This window comes from Cryptomeria japonica, chromosome 4, assembly GCF_030272615.1.
Source record: "Cryptomeria japonica chromosome 4, Sugi_1.0, whole genome shotgun sequence".
NCBI classification, from domain to species: domain Eukaryota; kingdom Viridiplantae; phylum Streptophyta; class Pinopsida; order Cupressales; family Cupressaceae; genus Cryptomeria; species Cryptomeria japonica.
This window is the reverse complement of record NC_081408.1, coordinates 562,958,578-562,975,704: the sequence shown is the minus strand read 5'-3', so window position 1 is coordinate 562,975,704 and position 17,127 is coordinate 562,958,578. Positions and strand designations below refer to the sequence as shown.

General features: G+C 36.9%; 1 protein-coding gene across 3 annotated transcripts in view; it reads right to left on the bottom strand.

Moving 5' to 3' along the window:
• Nucleotides 1–17,127, bottom strand: part of LOC131036088 (uncharacterized) — a 232,576-nt gene that overhangs the window by 197,375 nt on the left and 18,074 nt on the right. For all 3 annotated transcript variants that reach the window (XM_057967893.2, XM_057967895.2, XM_057967894.2), the window contains 3 exons: nt 15,914–16,013; nt 15,272–15,376; nt 14,868–15,030 (listed from right to left, as the gene is read on the bottom strand). In XM_057967893.2, the coding sequence (XP_057823876.2) occupies nt 14,868–15,030; nt 15,272–15,376; nt 15,914–16,013 (368 nt within the window). The remainder of the gene's footprint in view (nt 1–14,867; nt 15,031–15,271; nt 15,377–15,913; nt 16,014–17,127) is intronic.

Sequence of the window (17,127 nt, the reverse complement as noted above, 5' to 3'; positions counted from 1 at the left end):
TAACAATGAATATGTTTTACTTCATCTTGAAGTTGTTATATTTATATCCTCCTTTTGGCAGTAGACATCTAGGTTGGCTTGCAATACTTATTATTTATTTAAATCATGTTATATTGTTATTGCATATTGCCACGTTGGACATTTGGGTCCAGACCAATAGTTATTGACATGCCTTTGCAAGTTACATTTTGGGCCCAGCCCAATGACACATCAAATTGCCTTTCCCACGTTACATTTGGGTCCAGCCCATTTAGCAAATACATTGAGATATCGTATACATATTTGATTATTATTTAACATCAAAGTTCGATAATCAGATATCCGAACTTAGCTAATATTTTCAACACTCCCTCTTAGCTAAGGAGGATAACTGCCACATGTCATGATCCATTCATGACTTTCATCTTGCATTGCCCGCAAGAGTGAATGTATAGACTTCATAGAGTATACCTGCAACAAAAACACATAAATATCATGAACTCATTTCATGATGTCCATCTTACATTGCCCGCAGAGGATGGAACCACCTTGCATTGCCCGCAGAGGGTGGAAGAGGTTTTACACCTCAGCCTTCTCCCAGAGAAGGATACACTGTCACCTTGCATTGCCCGCAGAGGGTGACACCACCTTGCATTGCCCACAGAGGTGGAAGAAGCAAACTGAATTGCATTACTAAGATTGAGACTCCCTCTCAATCGATACTGTGTTCTCCACCATTCCAAGCTTCTCTCTGAAGTACTCAAACTTCACCCGAGCTAGAGGCTTGGTGAGAACATCATAAACCTATTCACCAGTGCTGATATATTTCAGCTGGATAGCACCTCTTTGTGCCATATCACGAATATAGTGATAATGAGTTTCCACATGTTTTGACTTGTCATGAAACACGGGATTGTTAGACATTTTAATACAACTCTAGTTATCACAATAAATAACAATGGATTCTCATGGTTGTCCAAACAACCCAGCAAGAAGCTTGCGAAGCCAAACTGCTTCTCTAGTTGCCACACTTGAGGCAATGTATTCAGCTTCTGCAGTACTTAATGCAACTGAGGACTGTTTCCTACTGGCCCAAGAGATAATAGCGGAACCCAAGCAGAAACAGAATCCTGAACTTCTTTTTCTGTCAGTAACACTTCCAACCCAATCAGAATCAAAGTAGCCTTCCAAGTTGATTGTTGTGTTGATTGAATACTTCAGCCCATAGCCAATTGTTCCACGCAAGTATCTCAGGATGTGCTTGGCTGCCACCAGGTGAACATGCTTTGGTCGGTTCATGAATTGGGTAAGTGCACTCACTGCATAGCAAATATCTGGTCTAGTGTTGACTAGATACATCAGGGATCCAATCAACTGCCTGTATTCTAAGGGATTTGCAAAATCAGAGTTAGTTGCAGAAATACTCAACTTCTTCAAGTTAGTTTCCATCAGAGTAGACATAGGTTTACAATCCATCATACCAAATCTTTTCAATATATCAATAGTATATTTTCCTTGACTTAGAATAATTTCATTAGGTCTTTGCCATACTTCTAACCCTAGAAAGTAATGCATTAGACCTAGATCCTTCATTTCAAATTCAGTAGCTAATTCTTTCTTACACCTAATGATGAGACTATCTTCACCAATTAGAAATAAATCATCAACATATAGAACTAGAATTAGCATTTCACCATTAAATACTTTGAAGTAAATGTTAGGGTCGGCATCATTCTTATAAAATCCTAAACTAACTAAGTACTTATCGATTCTTTCATACCAAGCTCTAGGAGCTTGCTTGAGGCCGTAGAGAGCTTTCTTCAATCTACACACATGAGTTTCTCTATTGTGGATCTCATAACCTTCAGGTTGTTCAATATAGACTTCTTTCTCAATGACACCATTAAGGAAGGCGGTCTTTACATCCATTTGATGTAATTTCCAACCTTTGGCTGCAGCAATAGCTATAATAGTTATAATAGAAGTATATCTAACAACAGGAGCAAATGTTTCTTCATAATCTATACCTTCCTTTTGACAAAAACCACGAGCTACAAATCTAGCTTTATATTTCTCTATACTACCATCAGCAGCATGTTTAATTTTAAACAACCATTTGGAAGAAACAATAGACTTACCTTTAGGTCTAGGCACAACATCTCAGACATCATTCTTGATGATGGATTGATACTCTTCGTCCATAGCTAACTTCCAAGCTTGCTAGTTCATAGCTTCTTCTGTGTTGGATGGTTCAGCCTCAATGATGTTGCACATCATTGCAACATAGTTGGAGAGCTTCTGAGGTCTCTTACTTTCTCTGAAAGTGCCACTAGGAGCTGCAAACTTTTCTACATCTTGAATTGTGCTTCTAAACCAAAGTGGTCTTTTCTTGCTAACTGCAATATCTCTAGGTCCATCAGTTGGAACCAGAGGCTCAGGAGGATCATCATGCTCAATAGGTTCAGGAGGCTCAATAGGCTCCCTCTGAATCTCAGGGTTAGTATCAATATCCATATTTTGATTATCATTAACTTCTTTATCATTTTCAACAAGAGAACCTTTAGATTTCTTGAAAGCAATATTTTCTTCAAAGGTGACATCCCTACTTACCTCAATGTACCCTTGACCAGGAATGTAGATGCGAAATGCCTTGGAGGATTCACTATACCCAACAAGGATATACCCTTCTTCCCGGAAGGCTCTAACTTATTCCTCTTTTCTTTTGGCACATGAACATAGACAGGACTCCCAAAGATCCTTAGGTGGTTGATATCTGGTTTGACTCTTGTGAAGGCTTCCTCGGGAGTTACGTTCTACAAGACACGGTGAGGACATCTATTCCGAATGTACACAACAGTTTTGGATGCTTCAGCCCATAAGAAGGTCTGTAGGTCCTGATCGTGAATCATAGCTTTAGCAGCTTCAACGATGGTTCTATTATTTCGTTCAACTACACCATTTTGTTGAGGATTGTAGGGAACGCAGAACTCCCTCTTAATTCATGTTTCTACACAAAAGTCATTGAAGCTACTTGAGGTGTACTCACCACCATTGTCAAATCTTAACACTTTGATTCTTTTGCCAGACATATTTTCAGCTAGAGCTTTAAATTCCTTAAACCTACTTAACACTTCATCAGATTCTTTAGATTTTAGAAAGTAAATCCAAGTCTTTCTAGAAAAATCATCTATGAATGTAACATAGTATAGAAATCCGCTAGGTGAAGGAACAGACATAGGCCCACATAGATCAGAATGAACAAGTGCTAATTTTTCCTTAGCTCTACTTTCACTTTTATGGAATGGACGTTTAGTGTTCTTACCTAATGCACAACCTTTGCAAGAATCATCATGAGATTGATTAAGTTTAGGCATACCTTTAACCATCTTCTCAAGTGAAGGAAGTGCCTGATAGTGAAGATGACCGAGCCTTCTATGCCATAACTCGCTAGATTCAGGAGCTTCATGAATGAGTGCTCGAATGGGGTTAGCTGAAAGCTTATACAAACTATCATATCTATTTCCAATAACACGAGCAGATTTAATACTAGATTTCTTAGGGCATGCAAGTACTCTACCCTCAGAAAATGCTATTTGATAACCTTTATCTTCTAGGGCAGAAATGGAAATTAAATTCCTCTTAATTCCAAGGACAAATAAAATATCACTAAGATGCAAGGACATACCAGATTCTAAATTTAAATAAGTACTACCAAAGCCTCTTACCGAATACTGTCCATCATCACCAATTACCACATGAAGATTGGACTCTTTCTCCATCAAGTCTGAGAGATGCTCTTGATATCCCGTGATGTGTCTAGCTTTATCATTGTCGATCAACCAAGTGTTGCTATCGGATGGCACATTGTTGGACAAAGCAGAAATGAAGAGATAGTCTTCATTATCCTCTGAGTTTGCAACTTCATTCAGATTGGCCTCCCCTTGCAAGGGTGAATTCTGACATTCTTTGGCATAATGTCCAAACTTGTCGCATCTGAAGCAACGGACACGTGAAAGATCTCTTGGCTTCTTCCTTGAATTGAAAGTTGGAGGTCTGAAGTCTCTATCTCTTTTGAAGTTGTTCTTCCAATGGCCTCCCTTCCTTCTAACATGTTGAGATGCAAGCACATGTTGATCTCCACCATGAGAGCCTTTATGCATTTCTCTGGCAGCTAGGCGAGACTCCTCTTGAATGCAATCTGACCGAAGACGATCGAAGGAAGGGAATTCAGCTCTTCCACTTATGCTTTGAATGAAGGGATCCCAAGAGTCGGGAAGACCATTCAACGCAATCATGACAATATCCTTGTCCACAACCTCACTTCCAATGGCGCTGAGTTGGTCCTTCAATTCTGAAATCTTCATGAAGAAGGACATGACTGAATCTCCTTTGCACATTCTGACTTGAAGAAGTTGCTGCCTCAATGTGAGTGTCCGGCTGATGTTGTTGATCTCATATATCCCTTCTAGATGTTTGAACATCTCTTGGGCTGTCTTCAATTTGGAGATGACTGGAACAAGATAGTCCTTCACGGAATCAATAAGGAACTTCTTCGCTTTGAGGGCATTCTTCTTGGGTTGCTTTAACTCTTCCGGATCCGAAGGTTCAGTCAGATCCGTATCTTCCACAAACTGTAACAGCTCTAACTCTTCAAGGGCAAGGAGGACACGAACTTTCCATGACGTGAAATTTAGGGCACCTTCAAGTCTATCCTCTACTTTCAGACCTGTAACCATCTTGCAAGACTAAAACAACAAACTGAAAGTGAAGAGCAACTAATAATCTGATTATGCAATGAACCTAAAGCTCCGATACCATGTTAATTTTAAGTGCTCAGATGTTAAACAAACTAATTAACCATAATCAGACTGTGAATAAACAGTAATAGTAATGAAATGCAAGACACAAGACACCAATACACTGGGAAAACCTCCCTCTTGGAGGTGAAAAACCCAGCCTTAAACTATATAATGTATTATCTCAATGATAGGCAATTACAACATAACAGACTTATCTCTTATTGCTGTCCAAACAGCAAGTTGCCAAGAAGATGGAGGATGCTGCCCTAACCAGCAGTAGGAGACCAAAGGTGCAGATCAGCAGAAGATGACTTCAACAGACTGGAGCAGAATTATAAACAATCTTGACAACCTTGCTTAACAATGTCCTTGAAGTTCGCTCAAGTGTAGAACAGCAGATTCGCCAAGAGTAGAAGAGCAGATCGCTAAAGTAGAGGAGCAGATCACTAAGATAGGAGAGGAGATCGCATTTGCATGTAACAATGAATATGTTTTACTTCATCTTGAAGTTGTTATATTTATATCCTCCTTTTGGCGGTAGACATCTAGGTCGGCTTGCAATACTTATTATTTATTTAAATCATGTTATATTGTTATTGCATATTGCCACGTTGGACATTTGGGTCCAGACCAATAGTTACTGACATGCCTTTGCACATTACATTTTGGGCCCAGCCCAATGACACATCAAATTGCCTTTCCCACGTTACATTTGGGTCCAGCCCATTTAGCAAATACATTGAGATATCATATACATATTTGATTATTATTTAACATCAAAGTTCGATAATCAAATATCCGAACTTAGCTAATATTTTCAACACCACGGAGATGCGTCCCCCCACAACAACACCACTTTTGCCACCTCTGGTAGGGACATTGTTGCGTCGCTTGCTATATGTTACATGCTATTCCATATTGATTGCAACCTTTAACTTCGTGAAAACTAGTTGGCCTTTCATGGGGCACTCATTGAGATGTTATATTGCAGATTTTGCCTTGAAGATTTCAATTCACCTTTAATTTTTATATCAGCACCACCCCCCACCACCACTCCGCCGCCGTCCCCCCACCGTCCCAAAATTTATGCCCTTGGTCCCCCCGTCCCCGAAACCCATCCCCGTCAGGAAACTCCATGGAGCACTGGAAATTTCATATTATTATAATTTTAATTTTCTATAGACATCTACAGGTTTGGCATGCTGGATAGTCACATTTTAGTTATAGTTCCAGCCTCTTTAAATATGAATGGCTTCTTGTATCCATATGAAAAAAACTCATATTGAGTCAAGCTTTTAGCTAAAACCATGTAATTTCTTCAATCAGAAGTCATATTTCAAAGCATGTATTTTTTGTCATATATAGTCAATGTCTTTGCAAGGCAAACAAAATAAGCTTTCCAACACATCCAACAAAGAGAATATCAAAGTTTGGATGATGGAGAAAAGGTGAAAATTCATCAAGATGTGAAAAATTCAAAAATGTCACTCAATAAAAAGCAGTGTGCCTATGTCAACAATGACAATTTCAAGTCATAAAATATGTTGCCCCATAGACATGTGCACCCTTGATAGAAGGAGAAAATAAAATTCAAGTCAAAAACTGCATCTCAGTATAGTGGAGTTTTGCCCAGTTAAAGACCAACATAAAAAATTTTAAGCGAAAAATGCACGTAGAGAAGCTTGTGCCTATAGTAAGGAGTAAATATGAAGTTTATAGTTTGAGATTTCAAATCAATAGACCACCACAGACCACCTAAAAGGAAGACAACTTTTCAAAAGATTAAAAATGCAATGCCAATATAACAGTGCACACCATATAGAAGATCGACATTATCTTACAGAAAATAAAAATGTTCAGCTGTTTGCAAGCATATGCCTCATAGAAGCTAAACATATTTATCATTTGAAAATCAAAAAACCGCTCCCTGTTGACCAGCACATGCCATTCCAAAGGTTGACAGGGTTCTAGGATATTTAAGGTTTGTATGTGTGTGTATGTGCCATTTGGAAGAAAATAAAGATTTTGAGCAGATTTCTCAAGTAAAAATAACAGGTTTTCTCTATATAGAAGTGTTAGGAGATAGAAAAGTAAGATAAAATAGGTGTTGTTTGTTTATAAATACCTGTATCATTCTCTATTTCACTCCATTGTTTTAAAAGGTCTTCATATTGTTCAATTGGCATTGGGAGTGTTTCAGCTGAGTTTCATCGTTGCAGCAATTCATTCTAGATTTTCTTCTACACATCAAACAGAGATTTTAAAGTATTGTTGCTAAAATGCCTAGGGTTTGAAGATATATTCAGTCATCTTATTTTCATCAAATGTTTAACTGTTTAAGCACTTAAAAACTGCCTAGGATTTTGTCGCTATTTCAGTATGTTCAGTTATCAAAGGCAAGATATCAACATACAAACGTGACCATATTGGAGGGTTTTCAAGAGGCATTTTCCCTATATTCATAAATAATTTTTTAAAAGTTCGATAGCTGTTGTCATCATGGCAACTTTGTGACAGCAATGAGAAAGTTTATCTCCATGTATTGATCCATTAAAAAACAAAACAGCAGCTTATCATAAAACCCTTAAGGCTTCAAAATGCAGCTTTATTTCGAAACAGTGATATGTTATAGGTTTTGGTCACTGAATTTACCAAAATAAAGGAAACTAATTTATGTCATGTGAATGTAGAAGAATTGAATTCGCATGAAAATATTAAAAATGGAAAAGACATTGTGAGATACTGGTCTCATCGAAGCAGGTTTTTGGCATTTTTCCCATTTGAGTATGAAGTCAGGAATTATTTCTTCTATTTGTTAAATTCTATGATCACGAAAAGCAAGAAATTCCATCAATGTGTGATCAAGTGCTTTGCAAATTTGATCTGCATGTAATACAAAGTATTTTCATCTTTCCACTTTTTGAGAAAACACAAGAAGTTGATATTGACGAATCTAAAAAAGTGTGGGATAATAGTGTAAGATGCGACCCTGCTTGCACCTAATTTCTGCACCTTCCTATCTAACTTTCCAATGTTCTGCTATTCAGGCAATATGTCAAACGGTTGGCAGGACTCCTCCTTGAGAGAAGTTCAATATACAAGATCACGATGATATATTTGAAATGTTTAGCTCGAACTGAGATGTTTGTACTCAATCATATATGCAATTATTAAAGACAGCAGTATCTTCATCAAGGAACATATTTCGGATAATATCAAACTAGCACAGATTCAGATTGGAATTAAAACTCTAACCTTAATATAACAGCAGCATTGTTTGCATGAAACTGAGATACAAATATCAGTCCAGAAGTTCATTGATCAGCAAATATGAATGATGCACAGCAAATTACATGTATATCTCAGTGACCAACATATTCATAACAAAAAATAACAGCTACAGCCTCATCTTCAGGTGTTCAGTCTTATTCAATGATCCCAATGTTCTCGACAGCAACAATAGAAGACAATTTCTTGAGAAATACACAGCAGCAACCATGAGGCACTTTGATCTTCAAACATTTCTTTATCACTGCCACGAACAGGATCAAATGCTGTTCAAACCTTTCCATTTATTCCGGTATTGCCACATCCAGCCGAGGCTTCTAATGGTTGTCAATATTGATGCACGAAACTGCAGTTTCTATCTACTGATAGATAGACCACGTTCAAATAGGAAGAAATGCCATACTTTGCCAAAGAGTAAACTAGAATTCGATCTTCTTAATATTGTCATCTGACATATGCGTTCAAAGATACTCGGAAATCTTCTCACATCCAATTCTTTCCAAAACCACCATAGACAAGACATATAGCAATTAAGATCATTATACAATACCCAAATCACTACCTTTGGAGGTAATAATCAACTTTCTAATCATTCATGTCTGGCATAGAGGCAATGGAAGACTCACCTAATTCAGGTCAATTCAAAGCAATGTCCCCATGCCAGGAGAGTTAGCTCACACCAAGATTTTAAGCACTCCAGAAATAGCCGCACCCAAACATGAAAGATTTTTTACAATATCTGCATATAGGAAGGAGCCACATCCAAACTAGGAAGATTCATAAAATATCAGCGGCATGTAAATTGGTTCCTCATGCCAAGTATGAACTCCATGACCATTCCTTATTTTCCACAACCCATTTCCTAGGGTTGGCAGCCACCAAAACGTCCTCCTACAATAAACCTCACGCTGAATATGCATGTGACCAGCAAACTTTGGTTTAGCATAATATAGACCATGTGAAAGCAAATAAAAGTATTTGCCTACTCTCAATAGAATCAGTTCATAGTATTAACATCATGATATTGATATTCACGATTTCCTTTATTCGCCCATAGCAAGTTAGTGACTTCAATACTATTTCCAATAAATTGGCAATATATTTTAATGTATCACAAACTATAAATCAACTCCTTTACTAATTAAAGCTGAGCAATCTGTATCTCAAAGCCCACACCAAATGTAATCAAAATAATAACTCAAAAATTGCTTAGCAATGGATATCAGAAATAACTTCATTCTTTTCCCGAATTCAAAAATAATAAATTCTGAAATTTGTCACTGAAAATGACTTCACAAATTTGACATTTGTCTACGCAAACCTCTGTGAGATTCCTAAATGAAACCTCCATCTATAACTAGGTTTTCATCCAGTTCCCAAGAAATCCTAAGGGTTTCCATCCTTAGATTTTTTAACCGAACGCCGAACGCCAGACGCTCTCAAGCTCTCCAAGAGAAAATAACAAAACCAAGCAAAATGCAAATGAGCTCTCAAATCTCCTTATAAAGCCCTCTTCATGATTTAATTAAGACAACTTTATAAGGGAATAAATTAATTAAACTAATTATTATAAAGTTGTCTTAATTAAATCATGAAGAGGGCTTTATAAGGAGATTTGAGAGCTCATTTGCATTTTGCTTGGTTTTGTTATTTTCTCTTGGAGAGCTTGAGAGCGTCTGGCGTTCGGTTAAAAAATCTAAGGATGGAAACCCTTAGGATTTCTTGGGAACTGGATGAAAACCCAGTTATAGATGGAGGTTTCATTTAGGAATCTCACAGAGGTTTGCATAGACAAATATCAAATTTGTGAAGTCAGGATGACTGCACCCGTAAAGGATAGAAGTCTATTTGTAATGAAGAGATTGAGATTCTATGAATAGATGACATGATCAGTTATTTGTGTTGTCATTGATGGCAACTGATGTCAACTGATGTTCCTGATGTTTTGTTTTGTCATCTAAGTGATTTGGTTTACCGGAAGACAAGGTTTACCGGCAGAGAACCAAAGTCTGTGACATAGGACTTTAACCGGTAAAACGGAGTTGTTTTAATTAAATCGGTCGATTGGCAATGATTGGTGATTTGCGGTTTGAATGGTGAACTTGTATCATGGCGAGGTGTATATGACCGGAACCGGATCTTGAGAAGACTAGCGGAAGGCGTATTTCAAATTTCTGATGAAGTTTGCTAAGGTTTTAGTAGGGTTTAAGGACCGGTGATGAAATCCTCAAACCGGTAATGATTTTTGTTATGACGGTGATCGACGGCGAGTCTACATCAAGTTGGTAACACGGCAAAACCCACGTGAAAGATTTGATAGCTGTTTTGGCGCAATTTAAGGAAGATTTCTTGGGAATCAGCGAAATGCTTAGTAGAGTGTTTTGAGGATACAGATCGGATTTCCATGATGAGTTATGATCAACCAACGGTTGATATTGCATTGTAATTTGTTGTGATGATTTGTATAATGATCTACGATGATCTCTTATGATTTGAATTGTAAATTCATGATGTAATTAGGTTTTATGGCCGGCCTAGTTGAGATGGCTATTTATGTTGACACAGTTGATGTTCATTATGTCAGTGGTCTTAGAGATTGTGTTAAGCCGTCCAAGTGAAGTGTGAGATCTGCCTGAGAGTTGCAGAGTGTTGTGTATAACTGGATCTGATCAAGCAAGCAAAGAAGTGCAAGTAACAGATCATTCTTTCACTGTTGTTCCCTAACAGTTGCAGCAGGTTAAATCCCATAACCGAGTAGGTCCTAACAGGCCTGAAACATTTAAGTCCCCTAACAGGGCAGCTCTCAAAAGAGTGGATCCTAACAGATCATCAAGCTCCTAACCAAGCTACAAGGCAAATCCCCTAACCGGGTAACTCCTAACAAGGTCTGCTCCTAACCGAGCGTATTGTAAGCTCCTAACAGGGCGAAGCTCCTAACAAGGCGTACTTCGAAAGAGTACAAATATTTGTGGGTGCCAACTCCCACCGTGGTTTTTCCCTATTTGGGTTTCCACGTCAAAAACTTATGGTGTTCATGTGTGGAATGTTTTTCATGTGATGTTCTTGTTTATATTTCATTTCATGCATTATTTCTAAGACACCGGTTATGATGTTTTATCAGAAGTTTATTAGAGGTTACCGGTACGGATAAGAAGTTGTTTGAGAAAGTATTTGATCTTACTGATAAGGTTAATGAGTTGGTAAATGATCAAGTTTATATGATTGCTTTGGTGGTGAAAGTTTTGGTAAATGATTTGATTAATGTGTTAAGCAAATCTGATAAAGAGGTTATTAGATCTGATTACAGAAGTTGAGTTATTTGTTAAATGATTTCAGATTTAAGATAAGTTTGTTTTTGAGTTAAAGTATCAATTGGTCTTAATATTGATTCATCACCCCCCCCTCTCAAGTATTGACCGAATCCTCATAGGATTAACAACCTCCATCTATAACTGGGTTTTCATCCAGTTCCCAAGAAATCCTAAGGGTTTCCATCCTGAGATTTTTTAACCGAAAGCCAAACGCTCTCAAGCTCTCCAAGTGAAAACAACAAAACCAAGAAAAATGCAAATGAGCTCTCAAATCTCCTTATAAAGCCCTCTTCATGATTTAATTAAGACAACTTTATAATAATTAGTTTAATTAATTTATTCCCTTATAATTTATTATCATAATCCACTCGGAACAAAAATATACCAGACATCCCTGTCGAAGAATCACTCAGAAAAAGGGGGCAGTACAGTCCTCCCCTCTAGGATATTGCTTTCCCTCAAGCAATCTGCACCTCTGTACCAAAACCAATTACCAGCTGCATCTATCTACCAACCACCAGGATCCCATATCAATCTCATTAATATACCACCAAATGTGTTGTACTACTTCGATACAACTGGACCCATCATCTCTATCAAATCCTAGCATACTGTAAATTAATCCACTCAAAATAAACATCCCAGAATCCCAAGGCCAAATTTCTAGTCCACTATTTCCAATATCAGATGGCTTCTGTTGTGCCACTCTTATTACAATTGGAATACCAATCTACAAAAACTCTGCTTCTCTATCCTGTATCCCAACATAATAACCATCTTTTAAAAGCAACCTAGGAGACTTGCAAGATTTGGCTCCTTCTTCCATAGAAGGAAGCACCTCATAACATAGTGATGTATGGAACCCCTATACCAATTATCCAACCCATTCTTATGTGTCATCCAAAACATGGTCAAAATCATTAGTAACTAGGCTGAAAGAAAAACAATATGCATACCTCACAATGTAATCATGGTGGAATGCATCAACAAGCTCCATTGCAAATCCTAAACAAACACTAGGATTCCATATCTCACCATTCTCACCACATGAATCAAAAGTCTCACAATTCAAATCGTGGAGAAATAAGTTTGCATCATCATGCAAAATCTTCTTATCAAGCCCAACTGAGTTGCACTCACTATGCTCTACCCAAGTGTTATTTTCATGTTCAATCTCTATGATCATAGTAGCTTCTTGTTCCTCTTTCTCTGCAAATGCTCTATAAAACTTACTTGCGAACATGATGTCATGGTCTCTATCTGAAGCAAATGCAAGTAATCTGATTTTATTATTTTGAGTGCATGTTTGATTGCTTGCAAACTTGATGCTAAGACTCCAAACCTTGGACCCTTTTGTCGCTCTTCAAAACAAACTATCCAGATGAGTTATTCAATGAATTTGTCTATGCTATCAAGCCAAGATCTGTACAACTTCTTCACTTGCTGGCTACTTATCCTTATGTGTTGCTCCAAGAGGTGTATCATAAGATCTGTACAACTTCTTCACTTGCTGGATACTTATCCTTATGTTGATCCAAGAGGTGTATCGTGCTGAAAATTATATGCATTACTTGTCATAACCTTTATTCCAAGGCTGCAATCTGCACCTTCCTATTAACATTTCTCCTCCAATCTCAAGAGTTCATACTCTTGATGTACTTCCCAATCATTATCAACATATGGAGTCATCTTGGTATGGAGAATCTTCGTGCAAAATCTCATCCACATAGAGTTCACTAATTCCTTCAATCATTTGTTTGATTTCCATTATCTTTGTATAGATTGTTGTTCTTTGCATGAGGCTGCCATAGAAGACTGGTTTTCTGATTTGGAACTAAGGCAGCATTAGGCCTAAAACACAGAATCATCATCATTCGGTGTCGAAACACAACTAGGCTCAATTATGCCCTTGTACTCCATCAAACTCAACTGTCTCACTAGATGATGTCATGCACTTTTCATGCATAAGTGGTGGGACAGCGTTATAATCAAACATAGAATCATCAAGAGAATCCATCTCTTACAAGGTTTATCAATCATAATCTCTAAATTACCCACCAAGAGACTCATGCAACCTTTACCTAAAGCAACAATTGATTCTTTTTCCTTGCAACCCATTGTGTCATTCTATTGAAATAATACTACATCGGTTCCATCTTCTTTGATGTTTGTCTGAATACATGAAGAATCCACTTCAGCCTCAAGATCAGCTTCCTTATTCAAATGATCATCCTGCTGACATAAACCTGTATTGGATTCCTCACATATAGAAGTGGGTATTTGACTTGTTATTCTACATTTACATTCCCACATTGAGTTTCCTCCATCATACTTGCATCATGTTCCTCGAGATTTCCCATTGCAGACCACATGCTAAATCTCTCCTGCATGTTTTTAAATATTTTTGTTGCCATTTATTATAGTGCATCTATCCTGCTGCTATTATCAATCATTCCCTAGTCTTCAGTTTCCATAAATTGTTTTCAAACCATTTCTAATATTTTCTCATGGTCATCCCTTTGCAAATTATAATCTGTTACCATTGCCAGAATACCAATCCTTCACCAATGCCTAAAGATTTTTCTTGCAGCACCTCATTCCACGTTGTTTCTATGAACTGTTATTTTTGTGTGTATGTAAAGTACCCTCTAGCCTAGAGTCTTCTTAAAGTACTTTTTGTAACAGAATGTATTTTTCAAGCCCCACTGACTTATTTTTGGTCATCAGTAGATCTTAATACAATTTCTTTCTTTCTTTATGTGAATTGAAATTGAGGCCTCACCCCTAAAACTATACTTATCATTGCACCACTAAACCTTTTTAGCTATATCCTGTTGATAATATCTTATTGTGATTAAATCGCCTATTTAACTATATCCAGTTAATAATATCTTATTGTGATCAAGTTGCCGATGTTCCAAGCAGTTATTTATCAAAAATTACTATTGGTCCTCTTTAGTTTTATTAGCCTTGCAAAGCAAATTTATACTAGATCTTTACTTCAATGTGAAAATGCCCCATCAATGTTAAAACCACAGCAATAACTTATCACTATAAAGGATAATACTTTTGAATTCATCACTGACCACATTGGATCAAGTGTGAATGTTGATAACACTTGTAAATTGTATTATGTTTCCATTTAACATCAGAAAGACATCTTATAACAAAATATTTTGATCACTGGTATATGTTATTGATTTAGATATAAACGACATGCAGGAATATGTATATGATTTCTTTTCTATTTCCAGAAGAAGCAGGATGTATTGGAACTAACATTAGCAATTAAAAGGAATAAGTCTGTTATTAAAAGAGTACCAAGCAAGATAGAGGATTTATTTAGATTTAGTTTAATAATAATAAACCTTATGCTTGTAGTGTACATATCATTTATTGAAAATGCTTAATCCAAAAGCTTTAAAAATATCATTCAATGACAGTTAATGTCTATTCTATAGCATAGAAAATAATCATGGGGATAAAATACTTGTCTGCTGGCGCATCCTGATTGTCGTGTATTAACACATAATGCTTCAATATCTTTGGATCCATTGCACCTTCATTTAAAAGAGATGGAAGCTGATTTGTATTGAAGAGGTCTACAAATTTATTAACAGGATTTTCGTCCTTCGAAGATACAAGCAGAAGACCTGACAAAAGGGAGAAACAGTGAGTATAAAGATAAAACTGAATGATTTGCCAGCTTTTTATACTATTTAATTTTCTTTAATCATCTTCATTAACCATTGTAGATATCAATGAAGATATTCCTAAACATATTTATTGAATGAAAGCTCAAAAGAAAGTAGCTTCACAGAATAGCAACCCTCCACCCGAATCTACCAGGTAACTAAATGTATACACCATGTGAATGTTGTTTTCTAAACTTACATGCAACAGGGTGATCAAATGCTTCGTGCTCTGAAAATGAGAGTGTGTGAATAAATTCCTTGTTGTATACCTGAAGCCATGATGAGAGAGACTCTGAATCTGCCACTGCATTCAAACATAAACATGTTGATGATTGACACTTAATATATGTCGACTGCATTCACTGCACAAGTATCAAACTATTTCTTGTTTTTAGTTCTTGCCAAGAGAACAAATTTTAAATCCTCCATACAATAAGTTTCTTTGACTCTCTCTGTCCAATGGGCTCTTAAATATAGTTGTATCCTTGAAAGAAGAGATAACATAGAATAAAAATGGATCTTTGCATGTCACATCAATGTATTAGAAGGTTGACTTTCTCTTCAATCATCATTCTAGACATCATTTGATTTACTTATCTGTATAGAAATAGGCAATTTCTAAAAATAGAGCATTGTTAACTAAAATCACAAGCACCTAAAGAACAAATTTGTTACAAAAGTAAGATGGCATCTTTTAAGGATCAAGATAACATCCTTTTCATTTACTGCAAATAACAGGTGGAATGAATTCCAGAACCATATTTCCCATTTGGCTTCACTGTTTACAGTACATTACTCTTGATACAGAAAATTCAATGTGTAAATAGAGATTGATACTTACTTTTCCGAACAACTTCAAGTTCTTGGGGATTTTCTTGTATCTCAGCAAAAGCTTTGTCACTTGCATTTTCCACAACTTGTGTTAGATGGTCTTCTGCAGACTGTTCAAATTCACAAAGATTTCATACATATCTCAGTATAAAACAAACCTTTCCATCACTTTTAGTGACAGTAAACATCCAAAAGTAACAAAGGAAATAAAAGCATTGATCTCTTTGCAAGGAGTAAAAACTGAATGTTTATGTGTATTGACACAAACAAAAACAGAAATCATTCATCTGTGGACTACACGTGTAAACAGAACCACAAATCTATATTTGCCATTGCTGCAAATATATATGTCAGGAAGATGCAAAAACATTACTGGTATCTGCAAGAATGAAACACTATGGGGTCATTCTGCATAGGGCAATGGAACGATAAACAAAGGAGATTTTATTTGCCCAAAATTCATAAAAACCAAACCACACAAGCGGTGAGTACATGCATATTAATAAAGCAACAAGGAACTACAAATCTGAAGATGAAACTCAAAACTGACAACCACTCCAACAATCATCTAATCACATGGTAGCTCTGAAATGATAATTCGATGATGTAATTAATTAAGGAGAGGAATACTCCTTATAGAGAAAATTACAAGACGATCTTTCCATAACAGAAAAAATTGAGAATAGAAACAAGAAAGACAGAAAGGAAACTTCCTAAAACTACTTAAGTTGAAAGACATAAACAGAAGTTTCTACAAACCTAAGCTCTCATAACATGAAATGATAATTTGATGTTGTAATTAATTAAGGAGAGGAATACTCCTTATATAGAAAATTACAAGACGATCTTTCCATAACGGAAATGATTGAGAATAGAAACACAAAAGACAGAAAGGAAACTTCCTAAAACTAACTAAAAACAAAGACATTGTTGGCAGTGGGCCAGCGTCCCTCGTGGGGATTCGCAACATGGTTTAACAGCCTCCTATGGATTCTATAAGTCTAGTGGTTGTATCGGGCATTGACAAGTCGATCTTTTGATGCAATGGCAACCCTAGCTTGTAACAAGTGGTATCAGAGCTTGGTCACAAGTTTGAATCACGCAGGCCGCGGCGAGTGACGCTGGGAGGGGGATTGTTGGCAGTGGGCCAGCGTCCCTCGCGGGGATTCGCGACATGGTTTAACAGCCTCCTGTGGATTTTGTAAGTCTAGTGGTTGTATCGGG